Genomic DNA, 22687 nt, shown 5'->3' with positions numbered 1-22687 from the left:
AAGGGGGACTCTGTCTTTATTGTGTTTAGTGGAGAGGTTTAGAGCAGTGGAATTGGGAAAGGTGGCAGAGCGGTGAAGGACTGTCTGGATGACAGAGGGAGGAAAAGCACATTGTTCAAAATAGGTGGACATCTGGGATGCTTGGGAGTGGAATGTCTCCTCGTCCGAGCAGATGCAGCGGAGGTGGAGGAATTGGGAGAATGGGTTGGAGTTCTTGCCCATCGTTAAATGTGCTTGAGAACTAGCACCTCTTGAACGACTGTAATCTATGCACATTAATAAACTCAAAACGTTGGCAGGGACAGAGTTGCAGAAATTGATGTACAACAAACCTTGTTTTAACCGGCACCTTAATCAACCAACACTCTAGATAAATACACAAAAATTATATACCTCAGATACTGTGATCTACCGTGATGGCTGAGTAGTTATGATGTAAATTCCTCGCATTACATTGCGTATTGTTACACTGATTTTAAGAGGTTTGTTGATGCTTTTACATCAACATTTTTGAGACATGCCTCGAATCTTCGCTTGTTCAGGGTTCACCATAGTTCGGCATAACTCTTGAGTATCCGAAACATTTGATCAACTGGTCCCCTAGGTGCCAGTTAATACAAAGTTTGCTGTATTTCCAAAGTTTGCAAGTGAGGACAACGTGTGACTTGGAAGGGAGCTTGCAGATGTTGGTATTCCCATACGCCATTGACCTTCTTGTTAAAGGTGGCAAAAATCATGAGATCTGAAGGTGTTTTTGAGGGACTCTTAACGAGTTCTATATGATACTGAGATATGTAAAGTTCACATGAACAAAGCGATTTTGAGATGGACTAATGGCTTTCTAGTCACATGTGGTTTACTATTTCAGTAACACTTCTTCACAATGTTTGATTTTACCTGTATCCAGTGTCATCTCCAGGTTTGTAGAACCAGTGTGGCTGTTCCCAGCCGGCATGGAACCCCATGGATCCTTTGGTTTTCAAGGTTTCATATATTCCACTTACTCTTTCTGTTGGTCTTCCCGCAAACCTCTCTTCTTTGGGATATCCAACTTAAGTGAAGAAAACCAAAGTCAGGGAATTTGTAAATGCAACTACCATTCAGCCCCTAATGACAATCATTGTCTACCTTTTAAATTCTAACAGAAGGCCATGGACCAGAGATGTTACCAATGATGCCCTTTCTCCATTGATACTGCCTCACTTGCCTTGTGTTTCCAGCATTTTCTAGTTTCCTTTTAAATTTTCAGCATTTGCTCCTTTTGTAAATGACCTCAAATTACACAACCCTCTCCCCTCAGTTTGTCGTTTAGAGTCTCCTTCCTGCAGTGAATCTTGTCGATAGGGCTCACTGATTCCTACTAAGCATTGGCGGTGGAGGGAGTGAATACTCGTGGATGTGGTGCCAATCACGTAGGCTGCTATGTCCTGGAAATTGTCAAGCTTCTTGAGTGTTGTTGGGCCTGCACTCAACCAGGGGAGTATTCCATCATACTCCTGACTTGTACATTGCAGATGATGGACATGCCTTAGGGAATCAGGAGCTGAGTTACTTTCTGCAGTATTCCTAGCCTCTGATCTGCTATTGTAGACACTCTATTTATGTAGCAAGTCTAATTCTGTTTCTGTCAGTGGTAATCCCCAGAATGTTTATAATGGCAGATTCAGTGATGGTAGCACCATTAAATGACAAGGGGTGATGGTGACAATGTCTACTATTCAAGATCATCATTGCCTAACATTTGTGTGGCACTAATGTTACTTGCCACTTGATAGACCGAGTCTGTATATTGCTCAGATCTTATTGTTCTTGAATATGGACTGCTTCAGTATCTGAAGAGTGGCGAACTTGTGTAGTCATCAGTGAACATCCCCACTCTGATCTTATGATGGAGAAGAGGTCATTGATGAGACAGCTGAAGATGGCTTGGCCTAGGACACTACCCAGAGGAACTCCTGCAGTTATCCTGGAGCTAAGATGACTGACCCTGCAACAACCACAGCCATACACCTCTGTGCCAGGTATGACTCCAACTTGCAGAGAGTTTGCCCCGATAATCTTTGTTTTTCCTTGATGCCCACGCTCAGCTGAATACAGCCTTGATGTCACAGGCTGTCACTCTCATCTCACCCATTAAATTTAGCTCTTTTGTTCATTTTTGAAGCTGTAATGAGGTCCAAGCTGAGTGGCCCTGGCAGAACTCAAAATGGGCATCAATGGGCAGGTTATTGCTGAGAGGTGCTGTTTGATAGCACGGTTCAAGACACCTTGCATCACTTTACTGATAATCGAGAGTAGATTAATTTAGTGGCAGTTAGCTGGATTGGATTTGTTCTGCTTTTTGTGTATAGGGCATCTCTGGGCAACTTTCCATACTGTCAGGCAGGTTAAAGTGTTGTAGCTGTACTAGAACAGCTTGGCTAGGGGAGCAGCATGTTCTGGAGCACAAGTCTTCAGTACTATTGCAAGAATGTTGTCGGGACCATAGTCTATGCAGAATCCAGTACCTCCAACCATTTCTTGATTACACCTGGAGTGAATTGAATTGGCTGAAAACTGGTATCTGTTATGCTGGAGGGATGGTTCAGGAGAAAGGAATGCTGAAGGAATCATTCACTCGGCACGTCTGGCTAAAGATTGCTATGACTGCTTCAACCTTATCCTTTGCATCGGTTTGCTGGGCTATTCCAAATTTGTGGACGGAGATATTTGTGGACCCGCCTCTTCCAGCGAGTTGTTTAATTATCTACCACCTTTCACAATTGGATGCGGCAGTACTGCAGAGCTTAGGTTTGATCCATTGGTTATGGGATTGCTTAGATCTATCAAATACTGCTTATGCTGTTTCACATGAAAGTAGTCCTGCCTAGGGCACTACCCTGAGGAACTCTTGCAGAGATGTCATGGAGCTGAGATGATTGACCTCCAACAATCACGGCCATCTTCCTATGGGCCAGGTATGACTCAAAACAGCAGAGGTTTTGTCTCCAATACCCATTGACTGAGCTAAACATCGTTAGACTCTTCTTTCAGAGAGATTGTCATCATGAAACTCAATCTTCTCACACAAAACATTCTTGCCAATGTGAGATAATGAGAACCTAACCACTCCCACCTGTCAAATTCTCAGGGAGTATACAAACATATGAATTAGTGGGTGTAGGCCATCCAGCCCCTCAAGTTTGGTCTGCTATTCAACAGGATCATCGTTAATCTGATTGTAACCTCAATCTGAATTAGTAACTCCTTCTAATCTTTCACTCTATTCTTAACAAGAATCCACTCAATTCTGCTTTAAAACTATCCAAGGACTACATTTCAGGAAGAGAGTTCCAAAGACTTAGGACCCTCTGAGAGAAACAAATATCACCAAATCTCTGTATTACATTGACAACACTGACCCCTAGTTGTAGATGCTCCTATAAGAGGTATCATCCTCTCCATATCCAAGCCCCTTCAGAATTCTATTTCTTGCAATTAATTCACCTCTTGCTCTTCTGAACTCCAGTGGACTCTTAGCCTGCCGGATATTTCCTTCTAAGATAAACCACCTTTTCCAGGTACTAATCCAGTAAACCTTATTTGAATTTCCTCCAATACATTTACATTTTTCCTTAAATAATGTTGCAAAGATTGTGCCCAGCATTCCAGATGTGGTCTCACTAGTGCCCTGTATAACTGAAGGATAACCTCCCTATTTTTATATTCAATTCTCCTTGCAAAAATGGTAACATACTATTTTTCCTAAAGTATCTACTGCCCTTGTTCTTCTCGATGGTAGAGGAGATAGATTGAGAAGGCGCTGGTGAATCGCTGCAGTGGATGTTGAAGATGGTAAACACTGCTGCTACAGGGGGAGGGAGTGAGTATTTGTGAATGTGGTGATAATCAAGCAGGTTGCTTTGTTCTGGTTATTTTCTCAGCTTCTTGAATGTTGTTGGAGTTGCACTCATCCAGGCAAGTGGACAGTAGTCTATCACACTCCTGATTTGTGCCTTGTGGATGGTGGGCAGATCTTGGGGAGTCAGGACGTGAGTTACTTGCTGTAGGATTCTGACATGCTTTACACGCCACAATACCTAGTTCAGTTCAGTAACTAGTCTATGATACCCCCATGATGTTGAAAATGGGGAATTCAGTGATTGATTAAAGTCTCCTGTAGAATGTCATTCTTGCCATTGTTAAAACTATCCACACAAAAAAGCCAACTTGTTTGTAAAACTTTTTTGCTGTGAAATGAGGGTTTGAGATATAAAATAGGTTGGATCGGCTGGGGCTGTTTCACTGGAGTGTAGGAGGTGGAAGGGTGACCCTATAGAAGTTTATAAAATAATGAGGGGCACAGATAAGGTGAAGAGCAAAGGGCTTCTCACTAGGGTGGGGAGTTCAAAACTAGAGGGCCTAATTTTAAGGTGAGAGGAGAAAGATTTTAGAAAAGGCATGAGGGGCAACTTTTTTACACAGAGTGGTTAGTGTGTGGAATGAACTGCCAGAGGAAGTGGTGGATGCGGGTGCAGTTAGAACATTTAAAAGGCATTTGGACAAGTCTGTGCATAGGAAAGGTTTGGAGGGATATGGGTCAAACGCAGGCAAGTGGGACTAGTTTAGTTTGGGAACATGGTCAGCATGGACTGGTTGGATCAAATGGTCTGTTTCCACGCTGCATGATGAAATGACTCTATGATGAAGTAAGTAATTGACACGTATTATAGGAAAAGCTGCTGAACACTCCTGTTTTAATGACATTTTCATAGGTTTGACAATGGTAAGATAGACCCTTTAGTAAGATGGGGAAAAGTAAGGACTGCAGATGCTGGAGACCAGAGTTGAAATATGTGGTGCTGGAAAAACACAACAGGCCAGGCAGCATCCGAGGAGCAGGAGAATCGACATTTCAGGCATAAGCCCTTCTTCAGGAGAAGAAGGGCTTATGCCCAAAACGTTGATTCTTCTGCTCCTCGGATGCTGCCTGGCCTGCTGTGTTTTCCCAGCACCACACTTTTCAAACCTTTAGTAAGATAGACTGCTTCCATAGTGAGCTAATAGCATGATACCACATTACTGAAACACCATGAAGGAATTAACTTCATAAACTTGTCTGTTTGTTACAGAATGGCAGTAACATCAAGTAGGCCTCCAAAATGGAATAACAATATCTTTGTTAATCTGCAATTCTCAAGTTTTTCTCACAGTTTAAATGACTGTTAAGAGTAAAGATTGTCTACAGGAGAACAAATTATGTAACAATTCCAACTGAACTTCGAGATCAAATAAAAATATATAACTCTTTCACTTAAAAACTATACATTTTCTTTCAATTCAAACACTCTTCTTATTGTAACCTGTTCCATTTGCTTGCTAGTACACGTGTATGTTGCATAATCTAAGCAGAATTTGAAACAAATTATTGAATGTTGATATATTGATTAAAGTACACTCAATTCCCCCCAGTCCTTCTTACCAGCATTGTTGAACCCATATGATTCTCTTGCTTTAGCCAATGAGAATTTGGTTGTTGTCCATTTTCCAAAGCGATTGGGATCAAGTTCAATGAGGTCAAAATCGGGTTCCCCATCCATAATCCAGTCACTAAGATATTTTCCAATCCCACCTGCATGAATGATTCCATATCTGAAAATACATTAAAACAGAAGAGAAGTCTACAGCGGCTTTTGCTAGAATGAGTTACAATGGTTTTCCATCTTAGTTTCTGCCAACAAACTGGTTTTTTTTTGCAGATAATTCCAGCAATGGAAGTGATGACATTCTATAGAAGATTGACCTAGACATGGCTAATGTTAATCAATCACTGGTGTTAAGATTATAACAATTATATTTTAGGTCTAAACTATTCAGCTGGAATTCTAAACTATTTAAACCGTAAGCATGAATGGTGTCCAGTTAACTTGTGGAGGAGGTACATTGACGTGATCGCAAGCGCTAACCCTACAGAGTATTTGGGAACCAGATACCTAAATAGCACACCGGGCAGATCAGACTGATGAAATGTTCTGTCACTAATTATAAGCACCTTACTTTAGGAAAGACATCAATGATTTAGAGATAATGTATTGGAAATTAACTAAAGAGCCAGACATATGTGGGGCTTCTATTACATAGAGATATGAGAGAAGGTAATTCTCCAAAAACAAATAAATTCAAGATTAATTTGATAGAAGTTTAATATTTTTCATTTAATATTCAGCATTTATTATGAGGTACTGTAGCAAAATGGTTGTGTTAATTAGTTATCCAGAGTTCCAGTCTAATGATGTGGAGACATGATTCGTGGGTAGGCATTTGTGGTGTGATAATGACACTGGACAAATGCACTGGAGACACAGGTTAAAATCACAGCATGACAATGTACTATACAATGGCACAGCAAGCCACACAGTTGTATCATACAATCATACAAATCGGAGCTCAATTAGTGCAATTGGTCCCTTAAACCTTCTGTGCTATTCAGAAAGAATATGTTTGATCGGATTATTCCACATTCCTATCTGTACCTGATATTTCTGACCCCCTTGCATATCAAGAATCGATCTCCTGTTGCTTTAAATATTTTCACAGACTGTGCTTCCACCATCTTTTCAGGAAGCAGGTGCCACAGACTCAGGGCCCTCTGAGAAATAAACATTTTACATAGAACATTACAGTGCAGAACAGGTGCTTCGGCCCTCAATGTTGCACCAATCTGTGAAATTAATCTGATGCCCCTCTAACCTACATCATTCCGTTATTATTCATTTGTATGACCAATGTCCATTTAAATGTCCTTAACGTTGGTGAGTCTACTACTGTTGCAGGCAGGCTGTTCTGCGCCCCGAGTATTCTCTGAGCAAAGAAACTACCCCTGATATCTGTCCTAAATCTATCACCCCTCAATTTAAAGCTATGTCGACTCATGTTAGCCTTTACCATCCGAGGAAAAAGGCTTTCACTGTCCATCCTAACTAACCCTCTGATTATCTTATACATCTCAATTAAGTCACCTCTCAACCTTCTCTCCAACGAAAAAAGCCTCAGTTCCCTCACTCTTTCCTCATAAGACATTCCTTCCATTAAGGCAACACTCTAGTAAATCTCCTCTGAAGCCTTTCCAAAGCTTCCACATCCTTCCAATAATGCGGTGACCAGGACTGTGTGCAATACTCCAGATGCAGCCTTACCAGTGTCTTGTACAGCTGAAGCATACCTCATGGCTCCGAAACTCAATCCCCCTACCAATAAACGCCAACACAGCATATGCCTTCTTAACAACCCTATCAACCTGGGTGGCAACTTTCAGGGATTTATGCACCTGAACACTGAGATCTCTCTGTTCATCTACCCTGCCAAGAATTTTACCATTAGTCCAGTACTCTGCATTCCTGTCATTTCTTCTGAAGTGAACTACCTCACACTTTTCTGCATTAAACTCCATTTGCCACTTCTCCGCCCACCTCTGCATTTTATCTATGTTCCTCTGTAACCCACAACATCCTTTGGCACTATCCACAACTCTGCCTACCTTAGTGTCATCCGCAAATTTACTAACCCATCCTTTTACGCCCACATTCAGATCATTTATAAAATGATAAATAGCAGTCGCCCCAAAACAGATCCTTGTAACACACCACTGGTAACTGACCTCCAGGATAAACACTCCTCATCAATCCCCACCCTCTGTCTTCTTTCAGCTAGCCAATTTCTGCTCTAGCTCATCTCTACTTTAAATTGTTAACTCCTGATTTAAGGTGTCCTACATGCCAGGAGAAAGTGAGGACTGCAGATGCTGGAGATCACATCCTGAAGAAGGGCTCATGCCTGAAGCGTCGACTCTCCTGCTCCTTGGATGCTGCCTGACCTGCTGCGCTTTTCCAGCAACACATTTTCTGTCCTACATGTCAGACTGGTCAAAAAAGTAAAAACCGATGGGGTACAGAAATTAGAGCCAAAATTGGCTTAGTAACAGAAAATAAATGGTAATGGCTGACGGCTGCCCTTGCAAATGTGTTCGGACCCCTGGTGTTTGTTTTATACATTAACAATTTGGACTTGAATATGGGGGGCACAATTGGGAAATTTGCGGACAATACAAAATTGGCTACTTAGTAGATAGTGCAGGGGATACCTGTAAGCTCCAAAATGGTATAGATGGGTTGTGTAGTGGGCAGGAAAGTAGCAATGGCAGATAGAGATCAACTCTAATAAGCGTGAGGTAGTGCATTTAGGGAGGTCAAACTGTCAAAGGGAATACACAATAAACGGGAATATACTGAAACAGGTAGGTGAAGTAAGAGATCTTGGTGTACAAGTGTACAGGTTCCTAAAGGTATCAGTACAGGTAGATAAGGCTGTAAAGAAAGCAAATGGAATGCTCTCCTTTATTGGCAGAGGTATAGAATACAAAGTGGGGATACAACGATGAAAGTGTATAAGACATTGGTGAGGCCACAACTGGAGTGCTGTGTAGCGTTCTGGTCACTAAATTACAAGGAGGATGTAATAACTCTTGAGCGAGTGTAGAAAAGATTTTCTAGAATGGTCGAAGGTGTTGTAACAAGAATTGTAGCTACGATGAGAGATTGGAGAGGTTGGGGCTGTTTTCCTTGGAACAGAGAAGGCTGCTGGATGTTATGATTGAGATGTACAAAATTGTGAGGGGTAGAGATAGAGTAGACAGGAGGAACCCATGTCCATTGGCAGAGAGTTCAAAAGCCAGGGCGATAGATTCAAGCTAAGAGGCAGAGGAGTAGACTGGACGTGAGGATGCACAGGGTGGTGGGTGTCTGGAGTTCACTGCTTGTGTTACTGGTGGAGGCAAAGGCCCTAAATTCTTTCACGAAGTACTTGAATCTGCATTTATGGGCCGTGTGCAGGAAGATAGGATTAGAAAAGGCATCTGGGTGTTTTCAGTCAGTGTGGACAAGATAGGCTGAATGGTCCTCTTCTGTACTGTATCATTTCTATAGTTCTATTTTAAACAGTGGTTAAATTCTCCCACAGGAGTAAACATCCCTTCCACATCCACCCTGTTAAGACCTGCTGCAACTCTATGTTTCAGCCATGTTGCCTGCTTCTAAACCCCAGCACACACAAATCTAGTCTCAGCAACCTTTCCTTATAAGGTCACCTGAGCATTCGGTAAACTGCATCCAATGCTTTTACGACCTCCCTTAAAGAAGGAGATCAACGCAGGAGTGTGGTGCTGATAGTGTGGTAAAGCAAGTTGTTTTGTGAGGAAAGGTTGAACAGGCAAGGCTTATATCCACTGGATGGAAGTGAGGGCTGCAGATGCTGGAGATTAGAGTCGAGAGTGTGGTGCTGGTAAAGCACAGCAGGTCCGGCAGCATCCGAGGAGTAGGAGAATCGACGTTTCAAGCAAAAAGCCCTTCGTCAGAGGGCTTTTGACCAAAATGTTGCTTTTCCTGCTCCTCGGATGCTGCCTGACCTGCTGTGCTTTTCCAGCATCACACTGTCGACTTATATCCACTGGTGTTTATAAGAGCAATAGCATGGCTCATCAGGACTTTTTCTGACTTCTGAGGGTTCTTGTTGTTAACACAAGCTGCTATAGTTTGTAAAAGGCTGAAGTGGCACAGCCAATCCACTGTTGGGTCACTTTATCAATGGTATGTTTTTGAGAGTGGTGTTTGCCAGGGTTTGGAAATGCTCAGCGGATTCCAAAGTCTCTCCGTCAGCATGTGTGGTTGAACAGATACAGTTTAATATGAGCTTTATTTTGACAAAATTCAAGGAGAGGCGCAGGCTCTTGTTTGAAGAATTGAAGAGATTGGGAGTGCACTGCAATCATCTGTAAACCACAGATCATAAATAATTGCAATAGGCAATTTACTTTTGACACAAAGTCACCAAGAATAAAGTAGGTAAAAACAATGACTGCAGATGCTGGAAACCAGATTCTGGATTAGAATGGTGCTGGAAAAGCACAGCAATTCAGACAGCATCCGAGGAGCAGTAAAATCAACGTTTCAGGCAAAAGCCCTTCACCAGGAATACAGGCAGAGTGCCTGAAGGGTGGAGAGATAAATGAGAGGAAGTGGGGGTGGGGAGCAAGTAGCATAGAGTACAATAGGGTAATGGGGGCGGGGATGAAGGTGATAGGTCAGGGAGGAGGGTGGGGGAAGGTAGCAAAGAATATGAAGGTGATTTTCCTGCTCCTTGGATGCTGTCTGAACTGCTGTGCTTTTCCAGCACCACTTTAATCCAACAAGGATAAAGGGTTTTCCATCCATGCAACATTTAGTACTCACACCAGGAGGCAGTTTATGAGGCGAGTAGCCATTTTAACTGATAGTAGTCATTTGTAAATAGCATGGGGCCATCACACAAACCTGTTCATCACATCTGGGATTGTGAAGGCAACATTTTTTCCACATACGACTGTTGCAGTTATGCACAATGCCGTATAATGCAAATATTGAAATGAGCTGAAAGGAAATAGCTAATGTAAAAAAAACTCAACCCTCCCCTGAACGTATCTCTTGTCTTTCCCATTCATGTCAGGAATTCCCTGGTGAAGGATAAGTTGACAGCAAACATTCACTAGCCTTCTCACTTGAGTTCAGGAATCAAACACCCTCTTCAGTAAATATGTATGTATATCTATTCAGTCAGAAATATGTATTTAAGAATCATGTCACTCAGTACAAATTGCCTGGACCTGTGAAAGCAGTCTGCTGTTAAATCAAGATAAATAGAGATATGCTTGACGGTTGATATATACCTTCCTGTTCAAAGCTTCAAAATGCAAAGCTTCCTGAAGGTCTTACTCTACAAGTTTCAATTCTTTCCTTGCATATCGGGCAAGCTGAGATTAGCATGCCATTCTATCTTATCAAGATTGTCAATCTATGCTTCAGAAATTTCTCATTTTTCGACGTAAGATTGACTGCAATTTTGACTTCAACCAATTTGGCCTCTAATTCTTCCATTTCAGTTGTTCCTTTCTGCTGATCTCAGAGCAAGTTCACCTCTGTTGTTTGTCTCATGGTTGACTAAGTCATTTGACGTATTCAGGTTTCAACAGGAGACTGACTGGGCTCAAATTGATGGAAGGCAGGAGTCAAAATCATCTGGACCTCACACCGATGAAGATCTATGGACCTGGTGACTGCCCAATCAATCAAAACAAAGAATACTTAACACATAGTGACAGATCTAGGAGCTCAAATCCAGAACAGCTATTATAAGTTGCCCCTACTCATTACCAGGCAGGAACTAATAATTGCCCCATTGAAGATGTGCCAGGATTTTACAGAAACAGAAAATTGCCCTCGTTGTATCTGCAGTCATGGATGAATGATTGAAACAATTGATGATGCCACTTGAAAAAGAACAGAAAATTGTACCTACCCAAAGCCAATAGCCACCCAGTAGTTCCGCACACCTTGGAATGGTCCAGCCAAAGGAAGAATGTCTGGGCTGTATGTGATAGGTCCTGATATGATATTAATTATGTCTGCTTTTTTCAAGACTGGGACCATCTCCATAGCATTTTCAACATGGTCCATGATTCTATCCAAATCTGATTCAAAAAGCTCCTTGCCAAATCCTGAAACAGACCATGATATAAACCTTGAGTTAATAAACTGCCTGGATTGTGGTGATTCTGGCACGTGATTAGTGCCAGAGAGAAGGCCAAATGCTGCCAAATGACATGCAGTTTATATATTCTCAGATTGATGGATCCCAGCAGTAAGTAACCCTCTAAAATGCCTACCAATACATTGTTAAATCAGGGTCACTACAATTGACAGTGGACCTCAGCTGGTTTGATTTAAGGTTGCCAGCTCAGAATACCTGGATGTTAGATTAGATTAGATTAGATGATTAGATTACTTACAGTGTGGAAACAGGCCCTTCGGCCCAACAAGTCCACACCGACCTGCCGAAGCGCACCGACCCCTACATTTACCCCTTACCTAACACTACGGGCAATTTAGCATGGCCAATTCACCTGACCCGCACATCTTTGGACCATGGGAGGAAACCGGAGCACCCGGAGGAAACCCATGCAGACACGGGGAGAATGTGCAAACTCCACACAGTCAGTCGCCTGAGGCAGGAATTGAACCCGGGTCTCTGGCGCTGTGAGGCAGCAGTGCTAACCACTGTGCCACTGTGCCGCCCACAAATCAAATTTTCCACCAGGAGTCTGCATGGAACTGTGTGTAAAATTCAAGTGGATAAGTGAAATATGGCTGCATCCTGACTTGGAAATATATCACCATTTCTTCTGCATCGCTGAGTCAAAATTATGGAACTCCTTATTCACTCTATCCCAAATCCACCAAGCACCATTTTTAAATAAGAATTAGCTGTGTTGAACTTGATCTTCTTTTGTAATCATTGATTTGAAGACACACTTGCCATTTCAATTTCAATGCAAATTGCACAATGTCATCATGAGTGGCATTGAAGAAATCCTTCACCATCCTTTACAAGTCTCTCCTAAATACATACAGCTGAATGTACAGTACAGCTCTGGGCTGGATGCTGGATAAGTGCAATGTACATGAAGTTTGTGCCACCTGCCTAGACCTGAGAAAGTCGATAGTGGGTTGGGCCCTTGTTGCATCTTTGCACTGGCACATGTCCCTGTTAGACCTTACATTGTGGATGGAAGCAGAATTACCACTGCAGGCCAGAGTCATGGGACTGAGTGACTGAAGAGTTTGTTCTGAAATGCAACCAAAAGTATTCTTCAACAAAAAAATCTTGGGCAGTCAGCAAAAGAAAAGGTGCATGCCACTTTCATGGTATCCAATTTATTCCTACTTGTCTTCCACCACTACCCCTGGATTTCACCAGTTTCCTCATCACTCTTCCCCCCACCTCATCCCAGATCCAATCCTCCATCTTGGCACCACCCTCTTGAAGCGTCCTACCTGTCCATTTTCCTTCCCACCTATCTGCTCCACCCTCCGCTCTGACCTATCACCATCACCATCATCCCCCACCAGCATCCACCTATCGCTTTCCCAGCTACCTCCCCCCCAGGACCAACCCGCCCTCCTATTTATCTTGCAGCCCCTTCCCCCCCCAACATTCCTCATGAAGGGCTTATGCCTGAAACTGTGGTTCTCCTGCTCCTCGGATGCTGCCTGACCTGCTGTGCTTTTCCAGCGCCACACTTTTCGCCTCTCATCTCCAGCTTCTGCAGTCCTCACTTTCTCCCATTACCACTGGAGTCCTGTAAAGATTTATTATTATTTTGTTCCATTTTCGACTAGACTCTGCCCATAGCTACATTATCCAAAGACATCACGTCATGTTTCATATATGCTCTGATAGCAGCAAGCTCCAGCTCACTTTACCAACACTATGACCCCTTCACGACCTCTGTGTTGCCTCACATCCACAGAATTACAAAAATGTAGAAAACATGAGCATGAGTAGGCCATTCAGCCTTCTGAGCCTGCTCCTCCATTCATTATGATCATGATGATCATCCAACTCAGTAGACTGTTCCTGCTTTCCCCCACATCCTTTGATACCATTAGGTCCAAGTGCTATATCCAACACCTTCTTGTAATCAGACAATGTTTTGGTCTCAATCATCTTTGTTGGCAGTGAATTCTACAGGCTCACTGCTCTCTGGCTGAAGAAATTTCTCATAATCGAGTCCTGGATTAGACATCACTTCCTCCAATGAAAGACTTTGAAGCCACTGTTCTCAGTAGCCATGACAAACTCTGTTCCCAGTTTTGAATGAAGTAGACATGGTTCACATTATATCAGGTCATACCATATACCACACCACAGTGAGTTCATCTTTCTCCCTAGACTCTAGTTTAACAGGCTGTTTGCAGCCTGGGTGTCCTATCCACCCCGATGCTGAGCTTCCAAGTCCACATCCTCTCCATCACAAAGGCCAATCACTTTCACCTCTGTGACATGTGTGTGCCATTATTGCCTTAGCCCCGCTGCCACTGAAACCTTCATCGACACTTACACTGCATCCTAGCTCACCTTTTACGGCTGGCACCCCACCCCACTCAACCCTACAGCTCTTCCTAACCCAGTCTCTCCAATCCTCCAGGTCTAACCTCCCTTCCCAATCTCTCAATTCCACCTCTCCCCATACCCCTGACCCTCAGGTGTTAAATGGCTGTGGGGTTACAGGACAGGAAATCCTTGTACTTGATAAATTTGAAAACTGCTTGAAATGGACCTAGCTTGATCATAATGGTCAAGTGTTGTCCTTTGTTCAAGGCACTATACAGTGATCTCATTTGCAGACAAAGAAGAGAAGGTACCGAGGATAGTTCCTTGAAGTAATCCAGAGGCAGCAGTATGTAGCAAGAAAGAAAAATTATTGCTGTAAATGGGTTTAGTTTGATTAGATTGTTTAAGTATGGAAGAAAGTGAACAAAATCTTATTGTACTGGAACAAATGAGGAGAAATGTTGGAAGAGAGAAATGAAGTTGTTCAAGATCATGGTTACATGGATGCTGAGCAAAATGAGCTGAGATAATATAATTTGAGTGGCCAGATACAACCACTTATCAAGATGCAAGTATTTGTTCAACATCAGAGGGAGAAATGGAGCTGGAGTGAAAGAAGTGATCTCAGTAACAACACAGTCTGTGGAAAAGGCTCATTTTAAGTTGCAAAGCGTGTGTCAGTTCTGTGTTTCATGATTCACCCAATGAGGTAGCCAGGCTGATAGTCAGAGGAACGTAGATATTAGTGATGGCCAAAATAAATTGCTTTGATTTTGCCAATATTAAAATTCCAGGAAGTTGGGACATAGAAGGAGGATTATAAACTAAACCTAGTGTCATATGTGTGAGAGCTGACACTGTGGTCTTTTTTTAACAATGAACTGCCAGAGGAAGTGGTGGAGGCAGGGACCAAAGAGCAGGGGCCAAATTAGCATTTCAAAGTTGCAACTGAATGACTTGACAGAGGCGGTGGTGTTGTGGCTTAATAATCCAGAAATTGAGGCTAATGCTCCAAGGACTCTGGTTCAAATCAGACCTGTGGCAGCTTGAGAAATTTATATTCAATCAATAACAATTTCCTTCCTTTTAGGAAAGAAATCTGCTATCCTCACCTGTTCTAGCCTACAGGTGATTCCAGATCCGCAACAATCAGCTGACCACTATAACGGGCTAGAAAGTCACCGTAGGAGAAAGTGAGGACTGCAGATGCTGGAGATCAGAGCTTAAAAATGTGTTGCTAGAAAAGCTGAGCAGGTCAGGCAGCATCAAAGGAACAGGAAAATCAACGTTTCGGGCATAAGCCCTTCTTCTTCCTTATGCCCGAAACGTCGATTCTCCTGCTCCTTTGATGCTGCCCGACCTGCTGTGCTTTTCCAGCAACACATTTTTAAGCTCCAGAAAGTCACCGTATTCAAGGGTAATGAGGATGGGCAGTGAGTACTGGCCTTGCCAGTGACACCGACCTCCCATGAGAGAAGTGACAAAATTACTTGAGTTTAAATGGGAATGATGGAGGTACTTAAGCTGTGAGCTGTCAGGTAACCAAACTGAGGTGTGATCAGGCAACTACTGGAGGCAAATGCCAAAGATTTGATCTTGTAAGGATCAAGGAGGATCAGGAATGATCCTGTCATGCCTCACTAGAAACCTTTTGGTCTCTGCTATTACATTAATGCTTTAAGAGCAGTGTTGCTTTAAGAGCTCCATATGCAAATAGATGAAGGACAACGATGTCGTCATGTTACCAGTGGCTACAGACACGCTGCATTGCAGCATAGTACGCCAAAGATATTTCTAGAAATTACTCTGTACTGTATGTTTTTGTTTTAGGAGGAAACAAACCCACAAGAAATCTGATACAGAACCCACCTGTCTCCACACTACATATGGATTCCACTTGTTACACAATCCTTCAGCCCTGATCATACATTGGGCTTCCTAATTCCGAACCCTTACCTGGACCCAATGTGCAGTCTGTGACCCTGCCATGTGTCAGGTTGGCAGCCAGCACTGACAGGACGTCAGGCCTTGTGACTGGCTGGATGCTGGAGATAGTCTGGGTAGGCTGAAGGTTTCCCTCAACTGCCTAACAAAGTCTTCCTGCTCCCTACAGCCCATGAGGAACACTTATCTTGATCAGCAGCAGCTCCTGTCTTCCACTTGCTGTCAAGTTTCCCAAATCCCTTTTCACAGAAAGACGCTTAGATGCCCCCATTATCTCATAAGGGCACATGTGCAGTGAGTTAAGGTCACATTGTTCAGATTTCACTCCCATCTCTGAAGCCCTTCCTGCCTGTCTAAGTGGGGTTTAATACCAAGACCACAGAAATGAAGAAGTAGACTTCGTTTCCACTTTCAAAGCAAAAACAATTATATATTGTTCACTATAAGCAGCATTAGCATTTTCATTATGATTTGTGCAGAGAACATATTCTCCTTTATTCAGATTTCCTGTAAAAATGTGTAAATACTTGCATAAAATACAACACAAATCAGATTCTTTTAAATGAAATTCCAATCTCCTCCTTGTACCTGGTGGGACGCCATCTGTTAACCAAGACTCCTGTATCTTCATTTTCTCCTGAACTTCATAGGGACCAAACAGCAGACCATCACGTTCCTGCCGTAAGTAATATGAACCTTCCAAATCACGAAGAACAGGAAGTTCTTGTTTCAGTGACTTCACCTCTGGAATTGTTGCGGTGATGACATATTGATGATGAACAGGGATAAGGGGATGCTCCAAACCAATCATTTTTCCAATTTCACAGGCCCAGAATCCTGCAGCAAACACAACAGGTACAATGAGGCTTATCCACTCCTTCACCAGAACCAACTTGGTAATAAAATTTGAGGAAGCAAACAAGAGTCCACTTCCAGAGGAGCTTAGCTCACAATGGATACTTATGTACTTTCAAATCAAAAACAAGCTTCAAAACCATATTACTAACATTTATGAAATTGCATTTTGTAGTTTTAAATCATGTTAAATCTCCATTATCATTAACAGAGAAGCGAAAGAGCAGCAAAAACACACACAAATATAAGAGTAGAATGAAACAGAAAACAAAAAAAACCCCTGATTTTCAACTCATTTGTTGAAGAAGTGGAAGTGAAAATGATTATTTGTAGGGAAGTTAGATAAGCATAATTGATAGATAGTGATGTGAGACAGATAAAAGCTGCTCCAGGATGAAAAATCTCATTGATTAGAGTTGTTTGGTAACCTGTAGTATCTCCACAGTACTAGGAGGAAGGTTGAGGGCATATGAACAGGAGCAGACCATTCAAGCCCCTAGAGCCTGGTATACCATTCAATGAGCTCACGATTGATCTGTAACCTAACCCGGATTTGCTACTTTAGCTCTATATCCGCTAATCTTTTGACTGACAAAAATCTATTGATCTCAAGTTTTAAATTATTTATTAATGCTTGCTGATACCTGTGAGAGATAGAGCCCCATTTTCTATCACCATTTGCTTAAGACATGATCCTAACTTCTCTCTTGAACGGACTGGCTCTAATTTTAACATTATGTCCACTTATCTTAATAGAGACTGAACAGCAGAAAATATTCATCTCTAACTACACAGTCCCTTTAGTTATTTTATGAAGCCAGAGGCAATAACTTAAAGGGGCTGATTTTGTGCACAGTTTGCACAAATTCTCCTGGGTCACTTTCAGAGAATGTTCCTAATTGTAAAACAATTGGTGTTAATCGTGAATTTTTGCACAAGCATCCTTCATTTTTAAGTTTATTAATAGTGCTTGGTCTTCATTTGATGTTCTTTGCAATGGTCTCTGGCTTCTTAACTAGCTTTCGTACTTTATAGGAATGTTACAGTACAGAAGGGGGCCTTTTCGTACTTTCTGTCTGCTCTGACTCCCCAGATGTGCATCTACACTTACTGCTGTTCTCCTGCCTTTTACCCTTACCTTTGTAGATTTTGTTTAATTTAATAATTATCTAATGCCCCCTTGAATGCCTCAACTGAACCTGACTCCACCACATTTCCAAATGGTGCATTCCAGACCCAAACTACTCATTGTGTGAAGAAGATTTTTCTCCTAACACATTTGCAAATCAGTTTAAATCTGTGTCCTCTCATTCTTGATCCTTTTAGAAGTGGGGACAGTGTCTCCCTATGCACTCTGTCCAGCCCCTTTGAAGACTTCAATCAGATCTTCTGTTAGCCTTCATCTCCATAAGAACAATCCCAATCTCTCTAATCCACCTTCATAACGGACGTTTCTCATTCCTGCACACTCTCCAACGTGTTCATATCATTCCTATGGTGTGGCACCTAAAACTTTATACAATATTCCAGGTGAGATCTAACAAGTATCTTATACAAGTTCAGCATAACCTCCTTGCTCTTGTACTCTGTAGCTCTAATAATAAAACCCAGGATACTGCATGCTTTATTATTTGCTTATCACTTATACCACTTATCCTACCACATTCCAGGATCAGTGCACTTATACAGCCAGATCCTCTGTTCTTGCACCCTTCAGTATCATAGCCCTTATTATATATTGTCTATCCATGTTCTTCTATCAAAATGCTTCACCTCACACTTCTCTGCATTGAACTTCACCTGCCACTTATCCACCCACTGCACCAATATGTCCATGTCCTTTTGAAGTTCGACACTGTCCTCCTTGCAGTTTACCATATTTCCAAGTTTCATATCATGTGCAAACTTTGAAATCATTCCTTGTGCACAAAAATCATTTTTCCTGAAATAATTATTAACATATATCAGAAAAACTCAATTAGTTTTATGTTATCTCTCGCTGCGAATTGTCAACCATGATTGTTCTATTTAGAGCTTTTTTGTTGAGCTTTTGGCTCTTATGAATATATACTGGTTCCTCTTTAAGCTCAATGTCTAACTCACATTGATCCCATGTATTTTCATCTCCTAATAGTTTTGACCAGTTTGTTGTAGTTAGTATTTGTCATATTCTTTTAAAGTTAGCCTTAAGCAATATCTAAAATCTGTGACATTTCACCTTTCCAAACCATTGTTTTCAATCGTTTTATAGTCATTATTAGAGAAACATTTACTTACTGTAGATTATTAACTATGTCTGGCTCAATACTAAATTAAATATGTCTTGCCTCTTGTTTGTTTCAGAAAACAAATGTTCTATTAAACTGCTGTGAATGGAATCAAGAAATCCATTATCTTTCTGCCTTGAGTTCCTTTGCTCCTCCTCATTTATTTGACAATTAGAGTCTACAAGCAAAAGAGTTCTGCTTTTACTACAAACTACTCGATTCTCTAAATTATATTATTTTATTGCTGCTATCAGAATGCCGATAGCCAATTCCCAATACACTCTCTTCAACCTCACTTCTAACTTCTGACTATTATCTTTTTATTACATCTTTTCTTCCGAAAGTGTAATCATCAATAAGGCTATCCTCAATTTCTTCCCACTTCTCTAAGCTTTCCAAAAGTTGGCATGGGAGATAGAAAAACAGTAAATGGGTGGAGAAGGCATCAAAAACAAATCTCAGCATCAAGTATTGTTAAAAATGCAGAATTGAATGCACATAGCATTCACCACATGAGAGGTGAACCAATGACCCACAAAAATAAAGTGGGCATTACTTCAGTACCATTATGAAGATTCGGTTGCAAGGTGACCAAGGCTGCAAGGTGATTATTCAAGAATGTTTAAAATTGAGAAATGGCAGGAAAAAAACATAAGAGTTTGAGTAACGCTGATAATAAGGGGTGAGATCAGTACATTAGTATTTATAAAAGAAATGTAATATTAGTATTTATAAAAGAAATGTAATATTGGAGAAATGAATGGGGACTGAAAATTGATAGATCTGTGAGATCTGATTATCCTTATGCTAGAGTGTTGAAAAAGGTGTCTGTGGAGACAATAGGTGCATTGGTGATCACTTTTCAAACTTTTACAAATACTGGAATGATGCCTGCAGATTGGTAGGTAACGAATGTAACTTCACTAATTAAGAAAGCAAGAGAGAAGACAGAGAATTACAGACCTATTAGCCCGACATTAATAATATGAAAATATTAACATCTATTATGAAGGATTTATTAACTGAATACTTAGAAAAATATGATCTGATTGGCAGATTTAGCAATGATTTATGAAAAGGAAATCATGTTAAACAGATTGGTTTGAATTTTTCCAGGATGTTACTAGCAGAGTGGATAAGGAAGAACCGGTGGATATGGGAATATCACCACCTTCTGATGATCTGGACCCCTGGGTGGGGGGAGGGGGGGGGGTCTCTCAGTTCCATAATCGGTCAATAAACACACCTGTAAATGACTCTTCATCAATCACACAAGTGATTGTTTATTCTTGGATTTGGCAGGGTCGGTAGACTCCGATCAGCCCAGAAGTATGAGTACTCCTAGACCACCAAAAGAATCCGACAACTTACTGAGTTTGCATAGGGTTTATATGCATTGTTCATAGTCAGATATGGAGCATGATCGTATAGTAACAACCAATCAAATCGCGTGAGGTCCTCATGCAGTTTTGCCTTAGCTTATCACGATTTCTTGCAAACAATCTGTTCTTAGAATTGTAGTTGTCCTGCTGTGTGCTTAGAGTTAAACCGTTACTTCTGCAATTAATTGTATCTACATCAGTTTGCGGTTTCTTGTTTCTGTCTGGTTCAGTGCAATTTAACAATGCAGAAACCATTTTGTGCAGCTCCTTCAGCCATTGTGTCCTACCTCCCAGATGCCCACATCCTCATTTCAAATTCCCCTCCAAGCCACTCACCATCCTGACTTGGAATATATCACCATTCCTTCACTGTTGCTGGGTCAACATCCTGGAATTTCCTCCCTAATGGCATTGTGGGTCAACTCAAAGAAGGTGGACTGCAGTGGTTCAAGGAGGCAGCTCACCATCACCAAAGGCACCTGGAGACAGGCAATAATCCTGGCCCAGCCAGTGATGCCCACATCCCACAAAAATGAATAACTAAAATAATGTAGTCTATCGGGATTGTCAGCAGGCTAACATTCCACAAAGGAAGTAAGTAAACAAAATTAGAATTGGAAAAGGAGGTAATATACTAGTATGAAGTGATGTTAGGGAAAAAAGGTGGGAATAAATTGTCATTCTCAGTTTAGCAGGCAATGACTAGTTAGGCACCTGGTTAAGATCTATGCTTAGACCCTAGCTATTCACAATCTATGATCAATGACTTAGAAGTTGGAACCTTTTGTAATACTTCCAAGTTTGCAAACCACAATGGGTATGTATGTTGTAAGAAGGAGACAAAATGTCTAAAGGGGCAGCGTATCCTTAAAGATAATATGTAGCTGCAGCACACACAAGGTAAATGGTATCACAAGAACATTTGAGTACAGGATTAAAGATGTTGTGTTAGGGTGGTTAATCTATGGAATTCTCTACCTCAGAGGGTTACGGAAGTTCAGTCATTGAGGATATTTAAGACACGAATGAATAGATTTATAGATTCTAATGGATAAAGGAATAGGAGTGTGAGAAAATGGCGTCTGCAGATCACCAGGCATAGTCTGTTCCAACAGTGGAACAGACTAGGACAGCAGAATGGATTACTCCTGCTCCTATGTTCTGAATATACAGAAAGTTTAACTCCCAATCCTGAGCAACGTACAGCCAAGTCTCAATAGTGGCTAAATTTCATATTCTCTGGCAGCAAATACATTAAGAGCTAAGAATCCAAACTTAACTTCAAAATATGTTCAATTAAAGAGACAGCTGGTCTCTTCTATTAATTGTCAAAAATATTTAAATGGGATTTACTGAACACAACAAAACCCTTGTATTATTAAAATCTAATTTTAGATTTTACTATGCCCAAAAACAAAGCAACCAACAAAATAATATCATTTTCAAGGGAACGAAGACCTGAACTGGGAAAGGACAAAAATTAAGGGTCCAGAAGAACACAGAGCCCTGTACAGAGGCAACTGTTTATTTTGTGAAACAGCAGCTTGCTTGGACAGTTTTAAAAAGGAAGATGCTTGTTCATCAACTTCAACACAAACAGCACGACATAAATTCATGGGAATCAATAACAGCCGGCAGTGCCTTATGGCTGGTTGGATGAAGATTCTGGAATCTTCTCACAGCAGAAAGAAATAGACAATAGACAACAAAAGATTACTTTCCCCCACATTTTTGCTGCTGTTTTGTTACAAATGCAACAAATATAACAAGCAGAATTTTACATTTTTTTGGAGCGATGTCTGGAGAGTTTCTGAGATTTCTGAGTTTTCTGGAAGGATCCAGCCTAATGAAGTTTCTCGTTGTATCTCACCCAACTCACTTCACGCATGATCTAGCCATCCCTACGGTAACCCCGACATCTGATTCTGGTCCCATCTCACCACCTGCTGTTCCCAAAACAACTCGTTGCTCAGCAGATATCCTGGCATTGACTCGCATCATGCACTCACTCCATCTTTAAAGGTCTGATGGGCACCAGATGAGCACTGACTTTCCGAAGCTGCCCTGTTGATTCAAAGACTGATTATTAACATGTCGAAAGAGGGGAGGATCATGCCAGGATTTTCAAACAAGGACCTGGAGGTCCTGCTGGAGGGGCTGGTGCAGAGGAGAGGTCTTCTCCTCAAAAGGACTGGCAGAGAAGGCAGTACCACAAGGTGCTGGTAGCTTGGTCCCAGGTTACCATCTGGGTCAGTGCCTGTCCATAGTCCCAAAAGGGAT

The 22687-nt window shown here is 41.6% G+C and overlaps 1 protein-coding gene across 2 annotated transcripts in view; it reads right to left on the bottom strand.

Moving 5' to 3' along the window:
- dmgdh (dimethylglycine dehydrogenase) overlaps positions 1-22687 on the bottom strand; it is a 140108-nt gene that overhangs the window by 36769 nt on the left and 80652 nt on the right. For both annotated transcript variants that reach the window (XM_060835719.1, XM_060835728.1), the window contains exons 6-9: positions 16492-16740; positions 11365-11563; positions 5462-5631; positions 898-1051 (exon numbers count right to left, since the gene is read on the bottom strand). In XM_060835719.1, coding sequence (XP_060691702.1) covers positions 898-1051; positions 5462-5631; positions 11365-11563; positions 16492-16740 — 772 coding nt within the window. The remainder of the gene's footprint in view (positions 1-897; positions 1052-5461; positions 5632-11364; positions 11564-16491; positions 16741-22687) is intronic.

Source organism: Hemiscyllium ocellatum, chromosome 2 (genome assembly GCF_020745735.1).
Source record: "Hemiscyllium ocellatum isolate sHemOce1 chromosome 2, sHemOce1.pat.X.cur, whole genome shotgun sequence".
Lineage (NCBI taxonomy): Eukaryota > Metazoa > Chordata > Chondrichthyes > Orectolobiformes > Hemiscylliidae > Hemiscyllium > Hemiscyllium ocellatum.
The sequence above is the reverse complement of the archived record's forward strand: the minus strand, read 5'-3'. Positions and strand labels throughout refer to the sequence as shown.